Below are 25,080 nucleotides of genomic sequence, written 5' to 3'. Positions count from 1 at the left end.
AAAAAAAAAGAATAAAAGAAAAAAAAAGACTTAAAAATATATTCTGCTGCAGAAAATATGTTCATATCAAAAAAGTGTCTACAATGGAATCAGAGTATATTACAAAAGGGATCTTGCTTTTAATTGCTTTCAGGACACAGAGATCATTGCACAGGATACATAGGCTCAACACAAAGAGCTTAGCAAACATCTCCACTGCCAGCATAGCCAATACTTCCTTCGTTTGTTGTTTTTTCTACTGGTCTTTAAGTTTATTAAGAGTAAATTCCCTTGTAAGAAAAATTTTAATGAATGATATGTTAGAGAAAAAATAGCTTTTCCAAATGCAATTTTATTTTAAGAGCTGATAATAAAATACTAGTTTAGCTGCTTCTTTGCTCTGAGTTACCTTAACAAGAATTTAATAAAAAGATAACAAGATTTGTTTTGTTTCTTAGCAAAGCATACTGAAGAAATTTTTAAATTCATGCAGAAACAAACATACAAATAAGCAGGTAAAATAATCAAAATATGAAAAATTATTCTCCCACTGTGAAAATTGTTCATTTTCATTCAAAGATTAATCTACATTAAAACTAGTAACAATTTTCAGTTAAATTATATTAACTCCAAATTATAGTACCATATCAGCATATACATACTCAAATACTGCTGATTTGATAGCAGTGCTATGTAGCAGACAATTATATGGGAGCACTGTCTCACAGACAACTTTTAAATAACCAATAGGCTAATTATAGAAAATAAACTTGAAAGAATTTATCAGGTTTTATTAGGTTTAAAACTATATTTCCATATACCTGAGAAGCCTGTAGGTGGTGCTCTTATATAAAAAACTAGAGTTAATCTCTAATATGATGCTCAGAAACATGTTACAAATATTTTCATACAAATGTACAGGGTAAGATATACCCCACAAACCTTGTTAAATTAAGGGCTGGAGGTGTGATTCAAGTAGTAAGAGTGCCTGCCTAGCAAGGACAAAAGCCCTAAGTTTAAACCCTAGAAGAGCAGATAAACAAATTATTAAGATTATTTCTAATTTCACATGTACTTTGGCTAATGTTATTTTGAAATACCAATGATTTCCCCTTAAAAAAACCCACTATAGCACCAAAGTTTCTGCTTGAATTCACTGACTTCATTTTACACATTTGCAAAATGGATGAATTTGGTATTTTTGTTCCAGGAGCTTTTGAAATATATATTCTTTAACACATAAAAATATAAGAGCTGTATATGTGAAGGATGTAACTTGTAATGTTTTGATACATGTACTATTACTGCATAATGTTTAAATCCTGTTAAACATGCTAGCTCCTTAAATATTTATCAGTCATTTCTTTATGATGATTCAGAGACTTCTTAATCAACACATTTTCCCAAGTACTAGACACACCCTAATCACAACTTATTTTCTTTTGTATTTAAGAAAGAATAGATTTGATCCCTAAAAGAAACCACTGAATTTTCCCCACTGTTTTGGGTTAAAAGTTTGTCTATACATACTGGTGAATATGCCATCACTAAACGCAGATGCTGTTTGTTCCATCTGCCACTTCTTAGCTTTGTCACACTATAAACTATTACAACTTGTTCGGTGTTAAACTTCTTCATGTGTTAAGGAGCTGCTATTTGAATTCCCTCCTGTTACCCTCATTATCATGATGTATTTTCACATGCTCATGAGAATGCATCAATACATTTTTCATTTCCTCACTCAGTTTTTTCTCTGACGTGCTGAAATCAGATTTTCAATTCTTACCCATACAAGGAAGCAAAGGCCATTTATTACTCATCTCACTGCCTAATCCAGCGTACCCTCAGTTTCCAACGAACTTGATCTTTCCAGAGCACTTGACATTTACTTTCTTTTATTCTACCTTGACTTTGCTGAGAACACCCCTCTACTTCTATTTCTGTGCCAGTTCTCTAGCACTAGATCCTCCTTCCTCAGCTATCCTCCATTATAGTAGTGTTCACACTTTTTTCTCAAGCCTCCTCCTCCTTTCACTCTCAGTGGAAGATTTCATCTACCCACAGAATTTCAACTATTATCTACACGTGATGTGTTTAAACTCTCAAACCTGGAAACTTCTCTTAATGAAATATCCACTGGACATTCTAAGTTCAAATTCATTAACATCAGATCTATGTGTTTCCAAATCCTCTTTATTCTATATTCTGAATTTTCATTGGCTTAGGCATCACTTGGCTGCATCAAGTAAAAAGGGGCTTTCAAAACCTGTGGTTAACACCTGTAACCCTAGCTACTCAGAAGGCATACTTGAAGATTGTGGTTCAAAGCCAGCCTGGGCTGAAAAGTCCCTGTGAGACTCTTATCTCCAATCAACCATCCCTCAAACCAGAAGTGGTGCTGTGGCTCAAAGTGGTAGCTTTGAGCAAAAGAACTCCAGGACAGTGCCCAGGCCCTGAGTTCAAGCCCCACAACTGATTAAACAAAAACCACCACCACCACTACCAAATCACAAACAATATTAAGATTTTTAAGGACAGGAAATTAGAATAAAAGGAAGACCTCACAATGTCAAAAACTGTAAATGTCAGTCAGAAATAGAGCTTACTTTTTACCACCTCTTAGAGAATCAGAGGTGTTTTACTGCTTACATTTTGTCTGCCCAAATCTTCCAACTGCTTTCTTCTGGACCCTATTTCTTCCATGATTTCAGTGCCTCACACACCACTTCCCAGTCCCCACTCAGTGTAACACTTCAGCTCTGATACCCCAACTCAACTACAATTTTATTCTACTGAACTTATTTTAGTCAGTGTCCTCAGTTATAAACAAAATTTAGGCTTTTTGGATGATTATATAACAAATACACTTTCTATAAATTTCCTTTAATTCCAGAAACAGAAGCCCCTCCCTCCCTCAAATTAAAGGGCTTTTTAGTATTGGTTAAAAAAAAAGATACCAACTTTAACACACACACACACACACACACACACACACACACACACACACACACAATAACCTTAAAATAACAACAAAGAGAAACTTTCAATGTGGACAACATCTTCTTTTGGATTATGTTATCTATTAGTTGCTCAAAACGTATGTTAATTTAATTCTCAGTGGGTCTAGTATTCAGGACATTTGTAATAATAAACTCAACACAGTGGTTTTAACCTGGTGGTTAAGCTACACTAAAAGGTAAATATACACTGTTTGCATTTATGTGTATGCTGTCAATTAGGAACGAATATACAAAGAATGAATATAGGCAGAACTTCTTCAATGGATTTCTTAAAAGATTTTGGTATTAGGGGCTTGGAAGGTGGCTCAGTGGTAGAGTGCTTGCCTTGCATGCCTGAGGCCCTGGGTTTGATTCCTCAACACCACATAAGCAAAAAGAAAAAAGCTGGAAGTGGCACTGTGGCTCAAGTGGTAGAGTACTAGCCTTGAGCTGAAGAGTTGAAGGACAGTGCCCAGGCCCAGAGTTCAGGCCCCACAACTGGACCAAAAAAAAAAAAAAGATTTTTGGTATTAGTTTTCTGGCTTAAAATACAAATAATGATATTGTATAGTTCAGAAAATCAGGTGAAAACTGACTGAAGAATGCTCAAAACTTCTACGTGCTTTTACTGAAAACATTTTAATATTCTCATGGAAAAGCACAGAAATATGTTTTTAAAACTAGACTGATGTATTCAAGCTATTAAAAAAAATTCAAAGTGTTTGCCGGGCACTTGTAGCTCATGCCTGCAATCCTACCTAATCTGAAGGCAAAGAATGGAAGAATATTGTGGTTGAGTCAAGCCTGGGTCAAGGTCAATGAAAATCATTTCAATCAATACCTAGACACACATGTCATTCTAGCAATTTGGAAGGCTGAGATTGGGAGGATCACAATTCTAGGCCAGTATGGGAAAAAAGTGTATGAGATTCCCATCTCCACAGAAAAAAAGGTGGAGGTGGTGCCACACAGCTACTGTGGCCCAGGAGAGACTCTATCTCAAAATTAATCCAGAGTAAAATTGCTAGAGGTGTGGCTCAAGGAACAGTGCCGCTTGTCTAGTGCAGCTCTGAATTCAAACTCCAGTACTGCCCAAATGCAAAGAATTTGAGTATGATTCCATTGTGCCTATATACCACATTCTCATATCCATTCATCCACTGAGGGGTATCTGGGCTGATCCAGATCTTGCTATGATGAATAATGCTACAACAAACATGGCTGTACCAGTGGCATTTCTGTAACTGTGTACTATTGGATAAATGCCTAGGAATGGGATTGCTGGGTCATAGGATAGTTTTGTTTACTATTTTTTTTGAAGAACCTCTATATTGCTTTCCAGAATATATACAATGGAATTTTATTTACCCATTAGAAAGAATTATATTGCATCACTTGTAAGGAAATGGAAATACTTAGAAAAAGTTTAAGTGAAGCCAAATTCAGAGCAACAAAGGTTGCACGATTTCCCTCATTTGTGGTAGCTAGAATATACCTATAAATCTATAAACAGACTAGTAAGCTCCAAGCTGGGAGGGAGCTATGGGGAAAGGGGTAGACCAATGAAGGGGAGAGAAGGTGGAATGAAGCTAAAAATTCATTGCATATACCACAAAATTAAGAAAACTAAGAGAAGGGGTGAGTCAAAGGTGGGGTGAGAATGCTGAAGGGGGACACCGATCACAATGCGTTGTATTCATAAACTGCTTGGTTATTTGGCATTTCCTTTGTAAAACTACTCAAGACAATGACTTTTTGTTAAAAGAAAAGAACCAGTAAAATAGAAAACTGATGAATGAATATGCAAAAACTTTCAAATAGAAAAAAAAAAGAATTTGAAGTGTTGACATGGTCTTTATTAAAGAGACTACACCGGAGAAGAGAGGACCACTTCAAAATAATGTCAAATAAAATGCCTTTCAATTTGGGATTTCAAACTTTTTTAAAGCTTAGAGAAAAAGAAGTAGGCAAAGAAATTTATGATTAGAGCTTACTTATCTACCAAAGAAAAAAAGTACAATTTCCTCTTCAAAAAATAAAAACGTAGGTTTCTTTTTAAAACTGACAACCTTTGACACCTTACTGCAAAAAGTAGTTGAGACTAAAAGGGGCATGAAAACCGTGTGTCAGGTTTTAATAAATAGTAAAACTAAAATAGAATCAAAAGTAAGCTATGTTCACTGACCACTTAATTTCTTGAGACAACTTGTAACAATTATGTATGATTAGCTGAATCTAAGAAACAATTCACCTGAGAGCACACAATACAATATAGAAAGAATGAAATGATAAAATGTAAACTACATATATAAGGTTAGATACATGGTATTTTAAATAGGAGACTAAATTTATGAAAAATGTATTATATGTGGGTATTTACTAAATACTACATTGAAAATGAACTATACAACTTGTGGGTAGGGATGGGAATGAAAGGGAAAAACTAGCAAAGAGCGAGAAAACAAGTGACACTATCCAAAAAGAAATATACTCTTCACTTGACTTATATAACTGTAACCCCTCTGTATATCACCTTTATAATAATAGTAAAAAAAAGTTTGAAAAATGTATTACATAAGTTTAGGACAGGGAGGGACTTGATTATAAACAAATACTTTTTTCTTAATATAGAAATAAATATAGCTTAACAGAAACATATTGTTAGAAGAATTTAGTATTTCTATAAACACTAGTTAAACAAAGGCGATTCACTATGAAAAGAAGGAATATGATGCATATCATTTTGTGAGAAAGCAGTGTTGCAAAGAGATCATCTAAAAGTAAAATATAAAAGCTCCTCTTCTTAGATAATTTTATTTTACAAAAATTTTACTATGGAGTAAAACCAAGCTCATGCTGATCATAAGGAAATGACAGTGTTTATGGGTGACCGTAGTCATCTATTTTTTTTAAGACTACAGTACAGAGTCTTATAAATACTTGTGATTTCATTATTTTATGAATACAAGGAAACGCCAAGTTCTGGAAATATGAATAAGCCTCTCTGGCATCTTGTCTCACCATGTGCTCTCTCTCTCCCTGGCAAGAGCTTGCCACGGTGCCCTTTACCCACTGTGACTCCACCAATAGGCCTTTTCCTAATGAGACCACTGATTTTGGCTGCTTCTGCTCAAAAGGCAACAGGATCAGCTGAACTGGGACAGTGGAGGCCTCTTAAGAACCTGTCCCTGACTCCTGAAGCCTGGCCTACAATCTCTACAAGGTTGTTTGTGGTCCCAGGACAATGATGAAGACCCAGGAAGAGTAAAGGGGAAGACTCAGAGACACAGTACTTGCCTCTGGGCCTTAGTCCGTCAGGGCTCCAGATAAATCAGATGGCCATGGTGAAAGTATCAGAAGTGGACGTATGGTAAAATTAAAGTTGGATCCTTCTCTTAGGCCAGGCAACCTGAAGCTGGGACTGCCAGTAATCTGGTAGGAGGCTGGTGCCTTCGTGAAAGCACAGCTGTTTTGGATACTTTACCACTATTCCTTGCCATCTGAAGCCATGACTCCTGCTCTAGAAGGCCTTTCTCAAATCACAACTGCTCTAGACACCCTGCACTTGGAAGACAGCATCTCAGGAAAGATTCCCACTGAAGATGGGAGTGAAAGTACCTCCTCATAACTCAGCCAGTGACTGGTAGAACTGAAGGTGGGCTGTGATTATTACATATACAATTCTACTAAAAAACAGTGCATGCTGCATTCATGCCACACGTATACTTCCCTGGCCATGGAAGGAAGCTGTTTAGTGTGTTCTCTCCTCTCTTCCTTTCCTTCTCTGTCTCTCTGTCTCTGCTCTCTCTGTCTCTGTCTGTCTGTCTGTCTTTCTCTCTCTTTCTGTGCCAATTCTAGGGCTTGAACTCAAGGCCTGGGTGCTATCCTGAATTTTTTTGCTCAAGGCTAGTAAGCTACCACTTGAGCCACAGCTCCACTTCTCACTTTTTGGTGGTTCATTTGAGATAGAGCCTCACAGGCTTTCCTGCCCGGATTAGCCTCGAACCTCGATCCTCAAGATTGCAAATTCCTGAGTAGCTAGGGCTAGAGCCGTAAATCACTTTTTCAGTTAGCCCAACACCCTCCTGTACTGCCCATTATTGCAATCTTAGAACACATAAGTTTGCAAATGTTAAATGGCAATGATACATTGAAAAATTAGAATATGTAGTTAAATGACTGCCCTGAATATCATATATCTACTGACCAACTGTCAATTTAGGAGATCAATCAATTGCAATTTGACAAAGTACTGCTGATCAGATTTCTGTTGCAAATTAGAAGTTTATAGTTCTGAAGTTCAAGATCTCTATATATAGTTTTTGGCCCATAGATCCATGATGCTAAAAATTGGCTAACATGTATTTAGCTCATATTATCTGTCAGGACCTATTTCTCATTTAAATCTTAGTATTATCATCCCTATTTAGCAAGTGAGAGGGAGGGGGACAAAAGAAACAGAAATAAAGTAATAATTTTTAGGCAACAAAGAAACAAAAAGCAAGTGTCATAGTTGCAAGTATGGGCACCAGGTTTCAGAAGCTACACACTTAACCACCAAGGCAAATGCCTGTCCACTAAGGAGCTCTCCATAATGAGTAAAGTAATTATCAGAGGAGTAAAAGGAAGCTGCTTAAACAGAATTTCAATGAAGAAGAGTGACCTATTGGCCCTATATCAAGATGGATGTAGAGGAACTGTAACAAATAACTGTAGGGGAAAAAGAGTATACTTAGCTTTAAAGCTTCTGAAGACTAAATCTTATTTGCTAAAACTCTAGGGACAGTAAGTAGTACTAAGCTGCTTCTTAGTATCTCTGAAATTAAAAATAAAAAGAGATTTTATAAACAGCACCAGTTATGGTTCTGAACATCAATGTCTCCTAAAAAGGTTCACAAGGCTTGGTTACCACCTATGGTGCTACTGGGAGGCGGTGGCATTTCTCAAAGGAGCATATCTTGGAAGGCAGTTGGTCACTGCAGTGTGCCTGGAAGGGGATATTAGTACCCTGCCTCCTTCCTCTCTGTCATGTGCTTTCTAGCCACCATGATAAGCAGTCTTCTGCTCTGTGCTTCCATCATGGTGTCCAGCTTTGCCATAGGCCCAAAGTCAAAAGGCCAAAAGACCATAAACTAATACCTCTGACATGATGAGCCAAAATAAAGATTTTCTCCTTCAATGTTTATGTTAGGTATCTTTGTAACAAAACTAACATACATCCTATATTCTACCTTTCATGATAAGCAGAATTCACACATAGGTAACTATGGGTATGATGCTTCAGGGCTTGGAATAAAATAGTTGAAATAAAAGGCTAAGTGGAGACTGAGGAAGTTATTAATTTTTTAAGAGAGGAATGGATGGTGGAAGCACGTACAGCTGAGTATCTACAGTAGTATTCTCAAATATGTTAGGATGGGATGGATAGTTACTTTGAAAGCAAGCATACAATAAAGTCTATAGGTCATTAATAACACAGGAAAAGTGAGCAAATGAGTGTTGGAATCTTTAAGATGAATGAAGTTAAAAGAGTACTACAGTAGCTCTTTGTCTGAATGTTGTGGCATCTGCAAGCTGAATAGGAAACTTAGGAAGCCCAAGGCTAGGAAGAAAAAAAATGGCTTAAGTTTCAAAGCTTTTTCTTCTAACTTAACTGGATTTGTGGCCTAAGTCTTGATTTATTTAACCCTTTGCTGTACAGATTCCTTGAATGAATTTTATGACCACAGAGAAACTAAGCTGAGCTCTCTCACAACAGAAATGTCAGACAGTCAACTAATTAAGGCTGGAAGATAGTTGAGTGGACACAAAGATGGGCCATAAATAGAATTTCCTAAAAATTACTCCAATTTTTTTTCATTCTTTTAAAGAAGTCAGAAGAGAAGCTGGGTATCAGTAGGCTCATGCTTGTAACCATAGCTACTCAGGAGGCTGATATCTGAGGATCTAGTTCAAAGCTAGCCTATGTAGACAAATTAGCAAGATTCCTATCTCTGGTTCACAAGCAAAAAGCTGAAACTGGATAGGAAAGTTTTAACTTAAAATGTAACAGTTAAGAAAGTGCAAGAAAAATTTTGAACTGTCATTCCTACTCAGAAGTCTCATTAGTCTCAAAGCAATTACTAGAAATCATTTTCCTATGTCAAGTGGGAAATCCTATATCCACAGCTTTTTATAATATACATGAATATTCCTGTCTCAGTTTATATTTAAGAAGAGTAGCAACAACATTATTCCTTTGTGATATGTCACATTCTTTAGTAACTAAAATATTTTACTTGGACATTAACTCTAATCAAAACAGGTAATTCATTGGTCTCTTCAAGATCACCAACAAACAGTAATGAAGATTTATGTGAGAGTAAAGGAAATATAAAAAAAGGTAGAAAGGGTACAAAATACACATAGAGAAAAGAAAAAAATAGAAAAACAGGGCCATAATAAAATACAATTAAAAAACTTACATTCACTCTAAAGTTTCTAAGTGGGAAGAATAACTGATCTTTGCTAGCAAAGCCTAAGATGAATAAGGAAGATTCATCCTTTAATACCATTTTTTAAGGGTAGAAGAGGACCATCTTTTTTTTCCCCTGCCAGGGTACACAAACTATTGATACAGTGGTGACATTTTCTAATTTCTCCACCACAAAAGACTAAAATGTAAAGCAAGCTATACTTCTATTTCCCAAGTGTGTAAAACTACTAATATTTGAAGTTTGCTGTGACTCTTGCTGAAAACACAGAAGCACAGAAGAGATGAGGCAGAGATCAGTTGTTAAGAAACAAACTGGACTTGGAGCTCATGATTTAATAAGTCTTCTCTAAATACCTCCACTAGTCTTCCACTTCTTAAGGCTCCAACCTTCTCAAAAATCACTTATCCAAACTATTTACTACCTGCTATGTAGTGACTTGCTTTTTTTTTTTTTTTTAAATTCTCTTCCAGTACTTGCAGGACTATCTCAATGATGATACTATTAGCTTTTTAAAGCTAATAATTTAGCAGTGGCCTCTTCAAATTAGGGACATATAAAGGAGGATATATAAATTGCAATTGATTTGATTACAAATTAACAGCATTTTGTGATAATCATAAAACCTGATAGTAAACTAGATTTTGTTTTTAACCACTGATTTAAGTTCAGATATTGTTACAGAGTATTTTGAGGCTTTGCTGGAAGGGCATCAATACTAGATAGAACATTCACAACTCTAGAATTTTTAAAATCTTATAAAGAATCTGAAAGAAAATAAAACGTAAGCCGTGATTATTTGATGGCAGTTTGCAGTTACTTCTGGAATACAGGAAAATTATACCTGTAAGCAGCAGGCAAAGTGGTCCTTTCTCACCTTTCCTGTAGGACTTAGTAACAGTTAATTAGGTGTCTCTTGCTAGTTACTAAATATAATTTTGCAGGTTCTTTTGACCAATGCTACATGTTGTCTTTGATCAATGTTTCAGATGAAAATGAAAAAGAAACAAAGCAGTAAGGAAAACTTCCAAGCAAGTGGTGGTCATACCCAATGTAAGTGCTCTTTTTTTTTTTTTTTGGTCGGTCGTGGGGCTTGAACTTTGGGACTGGGCGCTGTCCCCTCAGCTCTTCAGCTCAAGGTGAGCGCTCTACCATTTGAGCTACAATGCCACTTCTGGTTTTCTGGTGGTTTATTGGAGATAGGAGTCTCACGGTCTCTCTTGCCCGGGCTGGCTTTTGAACCGCGATCCTCAGATCTCAGCCTCCTGAGTAGCTAGGATTACAGGCGTGAGCCACCGGCGCCCGGCTATGTAAGTGCTCTTATACATGGCAAAGACCTGTGTAAATTGGTACAACCCTTTTGAAAGCAATTTATTAAAGTGTTTCTGGAGTTGTTAAATTATTCATGACCTTTGATACAAAATTTTACTCTTAAAAATTAGTGCTAAGGAAATGGCCTTAGAAATTTTAAAAAGGGCTAGATAAAGAAGCCTTCTACAAAATGATCCATACCAGGAAGATTCATTGGAAAGAACACATTCATATGTACAAAAAAATTACCTGTAATGTAGCTACTTGATGAGAATTTTAAGCAAGCATTAAAATAATATGTAAGTACGAAAGAAAAAATAAATGTATTCTCTGAGATGTTAAAATACTATGAGAGTGAGTAAGGTTAATGCGTAGTTTTCTTATACATTTATTTTTTTGTGTGCAAGCCAGGAATTGGTGACTGATGTGTGTAATCTTAGCCATTTAGTAGGATGAGATCTGAGGATCAAATTTTGAAGCCAGCCTGGGCAGAGAGGTCCATGAGACTCTTATCTTTAATTAACCAGCAAAAAGCCAAACAATTTCTAAGGTTTTAAATCCTAAGGACAACATTCAAAACTACATTTTAATTCACTTCATTTCAAATAAACTTTGAATGGAAAGAAAATACTAGTTCAACTTACACAACTTTTCTCTTGGTTTAAAATAAGCAGATCGCTTGAAAGTATAATCGAACCACAGGCATGTAAGTATCACTTTTATCTTATGAGACTTTCTCTATGTTCCAGTTACTTCATTCCCTATTATATGTTGCAAAAGCAGTAATAATTTTTATAGCCAAATATCACTTTATAAGATACCAGGTGGCTTTCAATATTTACCACATAAATCATGCATGAAATTTAAACATTACAAAAATGACTTACCAGTTGATACTCCTGAAATATGCACATTTTCAGAATGTTCTGCAAGAGCACCATTTCCTAAAATTAAACATAATGAATCAACTAATTTCCAAGATAAAATTTGTAAAGAGAAACAACTACACCGAGCTACTTTTAATATTTACAAAATAGTTTTCTTTTTATAATAATCTTAAAACACAATATTAAGGAGCCTTGAACTATAATAGTAGTAGGGGAAAAAACAAACACTTTGGAAATCATAACAATATACTGTAATATAAAGGTCAAATACATAGACCTAATTGACACCAGAAAGAAATTTCTAACAAGGAGTCATCAATAAGGAAGTTCTGGTGCCACTATTGAAGAGAGGAAACCACAGCTCAGTTTAAACAGAATTCCTCTAAGAGTGTCTAGTCAGCACAGGCTAGTGATTACTGTAAGGTCCACAAGTTGGTACTTTTTTTTTTTAAACTCTGTCTTATTTTAACCTTTCTGCACCAATAATTCTAATTGTTTTAAAAGCAGGGGTAGAATTATATCTTGGTTCTCTATACCCTGTTCCCCATGGAAGTACTCGAGTAACTAACAGAAGGCCCAGTATAGAGTTAGGTGAAAAGAAGATTAAGGAATTCTTGTTGTGTTTTGGCCAAGAGTATCTGATGGCACTGATCCAACAGGGACCCAGTGCAATTGCCATTGGACTTCCTTTTTCTTTGATGGCACCATTCTCCATAAGCCCAGAGAGGGGCTTGCCTAAGTCCCTAATAAAAGTAGTGTTTATGTTACCTGTAAAAACATGATTCTAAGTCAGTCCCCTTAAAAGTACTGTGGCTATTTCTCCCTCAAATTAATGTAAACAAGTGGGAAAGTTGCTATGACTCAGAGAGAGTGGAAGAGGAAAGGGGTGACTGATCAAGAAGCACTGGATACATAGATGAACATGTTAAATTGTAATCAACCTTTAAACAGCCATTTGAAAATAAAAAATTAAAATAATATAAACAGTATCTCTTTATTTTCTAAAAAATTGTTACAAATTATTTGTATCTACCCTTGTAACAAATTATTTGTATCTGTCCCTGCTTCTCTAAATTTTATACTTGTTCACTGCTAGCCCAGAAGACAACCCCTTCTTCCCCACCAATTCTAAAACCCTATCAGGCAAAAGACATTCCATCTCTATAGGTATATAGCTGCCACTCGTTGGCACTGGGGACCCTTGGGGAAAATGACCTTTCCTTTAGGAACAAAGATGTCTGATCCAGGGGTAAGGTCCTATGAGTTCTCTTTTTGGAGGTGGCTAAATATTTGAGTACCTTTTTAGTTCTCTTTGGTGGGGGGGGGGGAGGTCACAAAAGAAAATGACACACAGCACTGTGTAACATTTTTCTATAACTAAACTATAATGGCTGCTTCAAAGGCTATTTTCACTAAAATACTTTCATTTTGTAGTAATTTAGTCCAAATTCAAAATTTTTGTAAATGTTCTAAAATGAAATCAGATAAAGGCAAAACCAAAAGGTTAAAACATATCACAAAAAGGTCTGTAAAGATGAAATTTAGAAAAATAACTGGTGTAAGCTAGCTATTATTAAAGGTTATTTAAAAAATTCTCAAGGCCAAAGTTTAATGAACTGATACAAAAATATTATGCCCCAAATCAAGCTTTTTAAAAATAACGATCCTCTATTAGTAACATATGTAGGAAAAAAGTTCAACGGTAAAGTATAACCAATGTAACTGGTAAAAACACAAAGCAGAGAGCTGGATTAGATGTAAAAAGTGACTGTTAAGTGCTATGCCAGCTATTAAGACAATCAGCTTAAAAAAAAAAAACCACTAGATTTTGTTTAGGGGAAAAAAAAGTGGATAAATTCTAGCTGTCTCCAGGAACAACTGTGTAATCTTAACTGGAAGTCATAAAAAATATAGATTCCCAGTCCTATTAGATCTTCTTTAAGTATATGCTTCAGCCTTTCTTAGTATATTGCCATTTTGATATTTTAGTATATATCCAAGTATATTTTCAATTACAAAACTGATTTTTTTTTTTGGGTCCAGTTGTGGGGCCTGAACTCTGGGTCTAGCACTGTCCCTCAGCCTTCAGCTCAAGGCTAGTGCTCTACCACTTGAGCCACAGCGCCACTTCCGGCTTTTTTTTCTTTTTGCTTATGTGGTGCTGAGGAATCGAACTCAGGGCCTCATGCATGCAAGGCAAGTGCTCTACCACTGAGCCACCTTCCCAGCCCACAAAACTGATTTTTTAAATTTATTTTTAATTTTTTTATTGTGAAAATACTGTACAAAGGGGTTACAATTACATGGGCAAGATAATGAGTACATTTCTTATCAAGCATTGTAGCCTCCTCTTTTGTTTCCCCTTCCCATCCCTTCCCATCCTCCCCCTGCCCCCCCACCCAATCCTCCCCGCTTCCCCCTCCCCCCACACCCTCCCCACCTCCCCCACCCCACTTCCCCACTCCCCACCCCCGGCACCAAAGTTGTAAAGTTCGTTTCGACATAAGGACTTGTACATCTCATTGTTGCAATGGGTCCACCTGTATCCCTATTTAAACGATTTGTTTTTCCCCTTCCCCTCCACAAATTATACCGACATCAAATACAGTGAAAGCAGGGTTATACTGTGGGGGAGGGACATACAAAGCAGCAAAGAAATAACCTTATAAATGTGTTAGAAACAATCGCATGAAAGAAAAAAAAACATTTGAATACATATCTTAGGGTTCATTTCCCTAACATCACCTTATCTGACCTTTTCTGCTCGACTCAGACATATACTAGATATTGCAAATAAGGGAAACCATGGGACATATGTTTCTTTGGGCCTGGCTTGCTTCACTTAATAGAATTTTTTCCAAGCCTTAAATTTCTAGCCTATTCCAAGTTTAAGAGTCTCAGACTTCTTTTGCTTAAACAGCCAGAGGTTTGCACTCCAAGATATGCAAATAGCCCTAACAGGACACATTATGGAAGTTAGACCTCTACCTCTGTACAACTCCTAAAGATTAAGGGCACTTGAAGCGTGGGGAATGGCAGTGATGAAGTAGGCTAAATGAAAATTGGGCAAAAAAAGGCAAACTACAAGGTGTCTTGAGGCTGATGCAGGAGAGCATGGGACAAAAGACCCCCCCCCAAAAAAAAGACATCAAAACAAAAGACCACTCAAAAATCAGATGTGTTACATTTGTCCAACAAAGACAATTGCTAAATGTCCTTTGCTTCACTGTTTCATTTAATGATATCTCTGTATGATTAACCTTACAAAATGGCTGTTTTCATGCATCTGGTACAGGGACACACGTAAAAATCTCACAGAAGGGCAGAAAAGGGCATTCCAATTCCAAGAAAAGTCCAACCCATGTCTGGAATTTCCCTCTTTTTCGCCATCTTATCTGATTAGTAGTCTTTCCATTAAAGTTTGATCAAAAGATGAGTTACCCAAACTCCTCAGGGAGGCAACTCTCTCTGTAAGAAAACTTTTCCAAACTTCTAATTTTGTCTTACCTCCGAATTCTTTCTTTGATGGTGACAAGAACCAGAAAAATACTGGGCATAGGTCTTAAGCTGGCATCTCTATTTCTGGGACCTCCCCAGCCTTCCCTACCAGTAGTACAGTACTACGACTGAGCTACAACCTCATCCTCACTGTTCTGTCTTGGACAATGCTCTTTACAGTTTTGTTTCTCTCCATCCATTAGCTGGATCTGGTATCACAAGAGTGAGGAAGCCAACAGGGAAAGAATGTTATGGGGATAAAATGGGCAAAGAAGCTAGGTGGGAGAATCTTAGAAAGCAAAAGAATTTTTCTTTTGCAACGATCACATTTCTATGGTTACTGATTATTGCAAACATTCAGAATGGCATTAAGCTGTAAAAGAGTCTGTGTTTATTTTATGTACCACTGTATGTATAGCTCCCAAAACAGTGTGCATACTGGAATAGCTGCTGGATGAACAAAATGAGGGATGGCATGTAAGCTAAGCGAAATTATGCCCATTAGCACTTGATACAGTACCTGACACTGAATAAGTACACAGCATTGAACAAGCATTCATTTTTTTTAGCTATGCAAACTATTATTACTACTAAAGAATAAACCAATAGTGACAAAATCACGTTTTTATTCAACTCCACCTAAATCCTTCAAAATAAATTGTTTCCCTCAATTAAGCACGATATAGTAGACCAGGTGAAATAGGTTTGTCAGTCATATCAAATATATAAACAAACATGATTACAGTTATTTTATGAAATGTGTGTCAACACCATGTAAGACACAACTTCTTTTTCCCAGCAATGTTCAATCTTACATTCATAGAACTGTAACTATTAAAAAGAACTATCCCGGGGCTGGGAAGGTGGCTCAGTGGTAGAACGCTTGCCTTGCATGCATGAGGCCCTGAGTTCGATTCCCCAGTACCACATAAACAAACAGAAAAAAAAGCCGGAAGTGGTGCTGTGGCTCAAAAGGTAGAGCGCTAGCCTTGAGCTGAAGAGGTGAGGGACAGCACCCAGGCCCCACGACCGGACCCCCCCAAAAAATAAATAAATACAACTATCCCATTTCTTTATCATGTACAAGTTATATACAATGGCTGCAGAAACAAAATAAGAAACTGATTAAATAAAACACCTAATAAAGTTTGCCAAAGATCAGGAAAAATTGCCTAAATCCTTGCTACTCATGAACTCAAGAACAGTATTGAAATCTTTGGGAACTTAATAGAAATATAAGGTCTCCACTTCAGGTTATTGAGTCAATTTACATTTTAACAAGACTCTTTCTCAAGCCTAGCCATCTGTATACACATTAAAGTTTGAGAGGCACTGGTAAGGTTTTGGCTTAAGTCATCTACTGTATTTTACACAACTACAAACCTTGTGGTTTATAATACTAAAGTTTCCCATATACTTACAAGAGGCACATAAAACAATCAGTTTTAATACTGGATGTAGTTTATATATTAGACATTTGTTTTTTCCAATTCAGGAAATAAAGGCTGGCAGAAGGAAAAAAAGTAAAGTAGCATAAGGTACTATTTAAGATTTGTGGATTTTGGACTAGACTGCCAGGTAATACCAGCTCCACTACTGAATCTACGTTCAAGGCTACCAAACCTCTTTGTGCCTAAATTGTGTCCTTATAATAGAGATCTGTATCATAGGATTTAATGGAATTCTATTTTATAATAGAAAAAAATTAATTCTATATCAACATGTAAATCAATAAACTGACATAGCCTTATAATAAAGATCTAATAAGCTGGAATAAACCTAGAGTACTATAAATAACTTGGAGAGCTATAAATTAAAATATTTCAGAACAGCATTAGAATACAATTGAATTTTAATTATATATGTGTAGTTTATGAGTATATTAACGTATGCATGTCATACATACACATACACATTTATGCAAGCATTGATGAGTGTAAAAGCACATATAAACTAGGGAGAAAAGCCTGTGGAACAGAAACTACAAATACTTGCTGGGAATACTTTTATACTACCCAAATTTCTGATAGTCACCTCATGTTACTCATATTACTAAAAGACAAAAAAAAATAGGTGAACATTGGTCAAATTTATTCCTTGCCATTCTATGTAAGAGGAATCTAATTCTGTGTCAAATATTATATTTCTAAAAAAACACTAACAATTTAAAAAATGTAACATGACATGCTAATTTCCCATACATTTAACTCCAATTTAAACAGGGTCTTACTGAAAAGTTTAAAATCATGATGTTTGTCCACATCAAGAAACTATCCATTTTGTACTAACAGTAGATACTTAATTGGAGTGGATTACTTTATTTAGGTATAAAAATTTCTTTAAAAAATATTTCACAAACTAACTTACATAATGATTCCTGTGTTATCAGAAGATAGCCAAAAATTGCTTTAAGACATTGGAAACTGTATTCTCTCTAGTGCCCCTCTCTGAAGACCCAAGAACTAGCAGACACATGGACATGCACACACACTGCTCTCCTGATTATTGCTACAGTGTTCATATGAGCCATTAGAAGTCCGTGTTCTTTACTTTCTAAAAACAATTCAGTTTCTATACCAATTCCATGGCATTAAGCAGTTATTGTGTTTTACTTTTCTCTTTTAAAGGATAGAGTCATGAATATACTTCTTGTTTATAAAATAGTGTTTAGTACTCAGGTTTAAAATCTACTTTCCAAAACTATTTCAATCTGTAGGGTGGAGGGGAGAACATTAGCTTAAAATTGGAAAGATCAACCACTGCTAGCCCCTACTGGAAGTGAATAACATGCTCAAGCATCATACAATTTCTTTTCCACTGTACAATGATGGCAGCTATGAGACATAGATACATATATGAATATATGTATATATATATACATACATATATACGTACATAAACTTAGAACAAGGAAAGATTATTTCTATTTTACTGTTCTTTGAGAAAAAGCTTAAAATGCTAAGCAGGCATATTAAGTGCTCCAGTCCGGTTCTCCCTAACTATATCTCAAGTTTTATCTTTTTTTTTCTTTTTTGTTGGGCATGGGGGTTGAACTCTGGGCCTGAGGGCTGTCCCTCAGCTCTTCAGCTTAAGGCTAGTGCTCTACCACTTGAGCTACAGCGCCACTTCTGGTTTTCTGGTGGTTTATTGGAGATAAAGAGTTTCAAGGACTTTCCTGCCCAGGCTGGCTTTGAACTTTGATCCTCAGATCTCAGCCTCCTGAGTAGCTAGGATTACAGGAGTGAGACCCTGGCACCCGGCTCCTTCAAGTTTTATCTTTTTTTTTTTTTCTAATTTTTTTTTTGGGTCCGGTCGTGGGGCCTGAACTCTGGGCCTGGGCACTCTCCCTCAGCTCTTCAGCTCAAGGCTAGTGCTCTACCACTTGAGCCACAGCACCACTTCTGGCTTTTTTCTTTTTGCTTATGTGGTGCTGAGGAATCGAACCCAGGGCCTCAGGCATGCAAGGCAAGCGCTCTACCACTGAGCCACCTTCCCAGCCCCATCAAGTTTGATCTTTTGTTACGCACTTTTCCATTTCATTTCTTGTTTTCAATCATCATGGACTTCTTTTAGAAAAGTCTAGTGATCTTTCCAGACTTTGAACTTTCCTTTATCATTAGTTCTTACTAGGTTCATCCATTGTGTTACAGGGACCTTTAATTTTCAGTATATGACTTTTCAAAAAATTGTCAGTTATGTGTGTAATTCCCATATTCTCTACTAATGTCCTAATCTTGGAGACCTGGGATAGCAATGGAATGGTAGCTGGGTTTTGGTCTTTTGCAACCATAATAATTAGCACAGAACACAAGATAGTCCATATCTGCTCCAATAAGCGATTAACCAAGTTGATATTATAAGTATGCAAAGTACCTGCTGCAAAGATTGACAACTGAGAAAATAAAGAAGTATGTTAAACAGTAGCAAGCAATAAAAGCTAAAATTAGTAAGTTTCATAGTCAAATTTAAAGCCTTCGGTGTTTTTCTACTAGACACAGAATGCAAGACAGAATGGTCACTATCTTTTCCAATATTAGCTAGTGTGATTTGGAAACAAAACAAAACAAAACAAAAACCCCAAACTACAGGTATATGAACTGCAAAGGAAATGTAAAGCTGTATCTGCAAACGATATGATTTGATAGGATGGTGTATCTATTTGAAAAATGCAATACACAAGACAGCCAATAGAAAACAATAGGAAAATTTAGTAGTGGCATACAGAAATTAAAATTTCTCATAAACACAAATAAAAAGATACCACAGGGGAATGAAAGACCTCATATTTTGTAGCAGCAAAAAAAAAAGTATTTAAAAGACTCAAACACAGGCTTCTTGCTGTTAGCCACAACAGAGTAATTGTTAAAAGACCAGCAAGTCTCTGCAGTGAACAAGTCAAAAAGCTGAGGGAAAATGTGAATAAAATTCAGACACTGGACAAGTCTGAATAAGTCTGTGATTGCTGATAAAGAGAGACAAATTAGTGTAAGCCTGATTATTGTACTGCCTAGAGATAACCAAGAGCCTGGAGCACCTAGAGGAAACCCAAGCAGAGCACGGAGATGGTTCTAAACTGGGGAGACAGACACTGAAGTTTAGAGGTTGGAGAGCAGAAATGTTCAGAATTCCAGGGATGGAGGACCTTTGGTAAGAACAAATAATTTAAAAATCTGCCTCAGGAATACTAGACTTGGGCTGGATGCTAAACTGCAAATGCGTAAAGTGAGACTTCACAAGATAAGTTGTGTGAACAGGTCAGGAACTCCTCACACCAAGGTAGAAAATACTGAAGTTCCGATTAGAAAGAGTGAGAGAATCCCAAAGTGCAGACCCTAGGAGAACACCTACGTATGACTAGACTATTAGTCTGTACACACGGTAGGAGTAGAGTTCATTTAATTTAGCTCTAGATTAAAGGCTACTCATAACTATCCTAATACTAAAGCAAACATTTACTGGGGTTCTCAAAATCACTGCTGAGTGTATAAAATAATGCAACTACTTCAGGAAAGTTTCTTTTCAAAGTGAACATGTATTTGTATGACCTAAAAAGTGCACACCTTGATAAGAGAAAAAAAAATCAGAACAAAGAGAACAAAGAGGAACAAAGAGAAGTGGCTGCCATCACCGAACACCAAAGATTTCAAGAAGTACGATCCTATTATACAAAATTCTGAGGAGGAAATACTGATCTTCAGTGGCAGAAATCAGATCAGTGGTTGCATGGATGAGAAGTAAGGTAACAGACTTATAAGAGGCAGGAAAGAGCCTATCAAAAAGAAAATGCTCTTCATCGTGACTGGAGTGTGTTACATGTTTAACAAATGTTAACATGCTGGATTTATACCTTAATAAAGTTAACCTTAAAAATTAAGTCAAGAAGTAGACAGGCTGGACTTAAGACATGATTTAATTCAGAGACTAAGTTTCCTTTCTCTCTGATTTTGTTGGCTTTACTGGTTTCCTTTAGGCTAACAGAGATGGTAGCAGTTCCAGCCATCACATTCAAGAGGAAGAGATCATTTGTGTCCTGTCATTTTCAACCCAAAACTATGATTTTCCTTCAGTTTACTCACATATCCATCTCTGTCAAGAAAAATAAAATGTAATGATGACTGGCCTAAGACCAGAAATAAGCTTTTGAATTAATTTTTTCAGGAGCACAAGGATATTATTAAAAACAAGAAAGAGATAAGTACATTATAGGCAATTAACAAACCAAGGTGCAGCATTTTTCCTCCAAATAAAGCCCAACTCCTTATCCATGCACTCAGGATCTACAGAGTCTAGGCTCCAAACGTCCTTTCAATTTTTATTTCCTTGACACCTTTGTCATTAAATTCATCTGTTTTTTTCATCTTCTCGTTCTTGTCCCTTTAGCTTCGCTTATCAACTTTTTTTAAATCAATTTTTAAGAGAAATATCAAGACCCAATTAAATGTTACCTCAGCAGGAAGTTTCTTAACAATTTGTGACGATTTAAACTCCTATAGTCAGCATTCAGAGTCATTTAATAAACTAATAACATCAGATATTTACTTCAAAGGAAGAGTCAATGAAACTGCTTGTACCTCCTAAAGGATAAACATATACAAAAAAGGTAATGGAATTTGATCAAGTCTCCACCTACCACAGCACGGTCATGCAGTGCTTTCTATAACTGTAGCTTATGTGGCAGCCATTAGCCACATGGTATGAAGCCAGTGTACCCTAGCAAATAGGTTACTTTTATTTTAACTAATTCAACTTTTATCAGTGGCCTCCCTAAACCCCATGACCGATTTATAGGAAAAACAGAGACAGTACTTTAAATCTTACACCACAGATACTCAGTTAACTCCAGACTGAAAAATTCTGAAGAATTTACCAAATATATGATAAAATTTTAAAAAAATGTTAATGAATTTATAGACTGAAAAATGCTTACTGGAAATTAATTAATTATGAAGTGTGGATCTTATGTGGATTCTGATTCATTCTGAGAGATTAATGAGATTATTGTATATTTGATTTGTAACACCTACATTACTGAAATAGAGGGAAAACGAATTCCTGGGACAACAGTGTAGCACTTACATTTATTTAAATCAAAGAATTCACTGTCTTTTAGAAATGTACTCTAAAATATCAATGAATGAAAGTAATGATGTCTGATGTTCTCTTTTTTTCTCTCGTGCCAATCCTGTGGCTTGAACTCTGGGCCTATCTATTCTACTCTACTATTTGAGCCACAGCTTCATTTCTAGGTTTTTGGTGGTTGAGGTAAGAGTTTCATCGAGCCAGGTGGCTCATACCTGTAATCCTAGAGATTTCAATCTGAAGATTGAAATTTGAAGCCAGCCACGGGAGGAAAATCCACGAGACACTTACCTCCACTTAATCACCAGAAAATTGGAAGTGGTGCTATGGTTCAAAGAGGTAGAGCGCTAGCCCTGAGTGGGGGTAAAAAAAAACCCCTCAGGAACAGTGGCTACTCCCTGAGTTCAAGCCCCATGACTGACCAAAAAAAAAAAAAGTCTCATGAACTTATGGACTTCCCAGCCCAGGCAGTCTTTAAAATGTGATCGTCAGATACCAGCCGCCTGAGTAGCTAGGATTACAGGTGTGAGCCACCAGCTTTGGTGTTTTCTTAAAACAAAAATAAAAACACGGAGAAGAAAGAATGTAGCAGGTCAATCAATGGCCCAGGGGACTCGTCAAGGTTTTGTGTGAGGATTCAATTTGTTTTATATCAGTGTTACTAGCTGTGATTATCTTTTTTAGTCATTCCACTAGGTTCATAGTGTTTCTCATGGTTTTGACATATCACTAATGAATAGATGGTAATGTTCTTTTCATACTCTTAGGGACCCTTTCTGTATATCATTTGTAGAAATGTCCATTCAGCCGGGCGCTGGTGGCTCACGCTTATAATCCTAGCTACTCAGGAGGCTGAGATCTGAGGATCGCGGTTCAAAGCCAGTCCGGGCAGGAAAGACTGTGAGACCTCTATCTCTAGTAAACCACTAGAAAACCGGAAGTGGCGCTGTAGCTCAAGTGGTAGAGCGCTCGCCTTGAGCTGAAGAGCTGAGGGACAGCGTCCAGGCCCAGAGTTCAAGCCCCATGACCGACCAAAAAAAAAAAAAAAAAGGAAATGTCCATTCAAATCCTTTGCCCCTCTTAATTGATTGGATTTTTTGTCTGTTTTTTTTTGGGGGGGGGTTATTGTTCAGTTGCGGTTCTTTATATGTGCCATTAACCATTGTTCATATACTTAAAAAGTGCAAATATTTCTCCCCTTCTATAGCTTGGTGTTTTCTTTCTTTCTTTTTTTTCTTTTGGCCAGTCATGAGGCCTGAACTCTGGGCCTGGGCACTGTCCCTCACCTCTTCAGCTCAAGGCTAGCGCTCTACCACTTGAGCCATAGCATGACTTCTGGCTTTTTCTGCTTATGTGGTGCTGAAGAATTGACCCAGGGCCTCATGCATGCAAGGCAAACACTCTACCACTGAGCCACCTCCCCAGCCCATCGGTGTTTTCTTGTCCTTTTTTTTTTTTTGTGGTACTAGGGTACTTGTATTTGTGGTGCTCTATTTGAGCCTCTCTTTCTGCTCTGCTTTTGGGTAGTTATTTTTGAGATGGAATCTAGTGAACTTTCCTGCCAGAGTTGGCTTTGGAAAGCAATCCCCCAGATCTACCCTCACAAATAGCTAGCATTATAAGAGTGATCCATGGTATCCAGTAATTTTTTCCTTTCTTGATGACATCCTTTGGGACACATATATTGTGAGATAGTCCAATTTATTTATGTCTTTTGGTGATTTGTTCACATCATATTTATATAGTTCTGTATTATTTTGTTACATGATCTTTACAGCTTATAACCAAAAATTCATTTGTGCTTTGTTTTTGGTAGGTAGTAGGCTAAGTTCAGAATAAGCTGGCAAAAGTTTATTAAAACATGTTTGTGTTTATATAACACACATACAAATATATAACATATTTTCACAAACTGGGTGTTGTTAGTTATGTGTTTTATTTTCATTTAAGAATATGAGCTTTAAAAGTGTATTGTTTCAAAATACTGTTTTTGCTTCTTTTTTCTTCCTTATTTTCTTTTTGTAACATTTCTTTTAGGTAACATTTCTGAAAGTGGCCTATTATACTCAAAGAACAATAACCAAATTGGTAAATCTAGTTACTGTTTTGTTACATGATAATTTAATAGAGAAGAAACATGAAATTGTCAAATACAGGTAGCTTTTCTTTATTTCCCCCTAGGCAAAATCTTTCACACTGTGGGGTTAGGGCTGAGAAAGGACAGCAAGAAGCTGGTGATAATCAAGTCTATGTCATAAATAGTTGATGAAATACAAAGAAAAAAAGTAGTTCTTAGAAATCAGTTTTGTCAAGGCATATTTTCTATGAAAAAAAAATAATGGATTTTGGAGCTGCAGTTTGATGAATTCTGATGAATACATACAATACTACAACCAAAACAGAAAATTCCAGCCATCATAAAAAGCTAGTGCCCCTTTGCTGTCAATCCTCTAAAAGCTGTATAAATACTCTATCTTTGCCTGACCTCAAACTTCTAATACCTCTGCCATTTCCCACTGAGTAACTGAGATTACAGGCATATGGCTGAAAAATGTTCTTGTTTTAATGAGAAGACTAAGTAAGTGGCTATATTTTCCTAGTTTGCTAACACCATTACCAAATTGACATTTATGTACAAACTAATAAAAACAAACAGGAACAGCACTGGTTTTATAATAACAGGTAAATGTAAACAGCAAAATAAAACATTAAAAATGTATTAGGATGTAGCCAGCTAAGAAATGTACTCATTACCTTGCTCATGTAACTGTAACCCTTTTGTATAGTATTTTCAAAATAAAAAAATAAATAAAAGAACGCATCCTAATATTAGGATGTAGAAAATAGCCCTTTAAAAGTAAAATTATAAAAAATTAAAAATCAGTTTTGTGGGTTTTTCTGTTGCTGATGCTGTTTTTTTTCAGTACTTGGGGCCTTGAGCATGCTAAACAAGGGCTATACTACTGAAGTCATGCCCTGAACTCCTCCCCCTTTTGTATTTTGTTTCTGAGATAAGGTCTCCCTTATTTTGCCCAAATTGGCCTTCTACTTGGAATCCTCCTGGCACTCCCTTCGAGGTAACTGCAATTATAGATATGCTCTACCATACCTGGACTAGTCTGTTGTTTTTTTTTTAACCTCCTTTTGTCATGGGACTTGAACTGGGCCTAGGCGCTGTCCCTGCACTCTTCAGCTCAAGGCTAGTGCTCTACCATTTAAGCCACAGCGCCACTTCCAGCTTTCTAGTGGTTAATTGGAGATAAGAGTCTCATGGATTTTTCTGCCTGGACTGGCTTTGAACTGTGATCCTCAGAGCTCAGGCTCCTGAGTAGCTAGGATTACAGGTATGAGCCA

General features: G+C 36.5%; 1 protein-coding gene across 1 annotated transcript in view; it reads right to left on the bottom strand.

Moving 5' to 3' along the window:
* Positions 1-25,080, bottom strand: part of Lrp12 (low density lipoprotein receptor-related protein 12) — a 58,332-nt gene that overhangs the window by 21,021 nt on the left and 12,231 nt on the right. Inside the window, exon 2 of the mRNA XM_013012592.1 lies at positions 11,650-11,706. Within this exon, the coding sequence (XP_012868046.1) occupies positions 11,650-11,706 (57 nt within the window). The remainder of the gene's footprint in view (positions 1-11,649; positions 11,707-25,080) is intronic.

This window comes from Dipodomys ordii, unplaced genomic scaffold (genome assembly GCF_000151885.1).
Source record: "Dipodomys ordii isolate 6190 unplaced genomic scaffold, Dord_2.0 Scaffold17, whole genome shotgun sequence".
In the NCBI taxonomy this organism is placed as follows: domain Eukaryota; kingdom Metazoa; phylum Chordata; class Mammalia; order Rodentia; family Heteromyidae; genus Dipodomys; species Dipodomys ordii.
The sequence above is the reverse complement of the archived record's forward strand: the minus strand, read 5'-3'. Positions and strand labels throughout refer to the sequence as shown.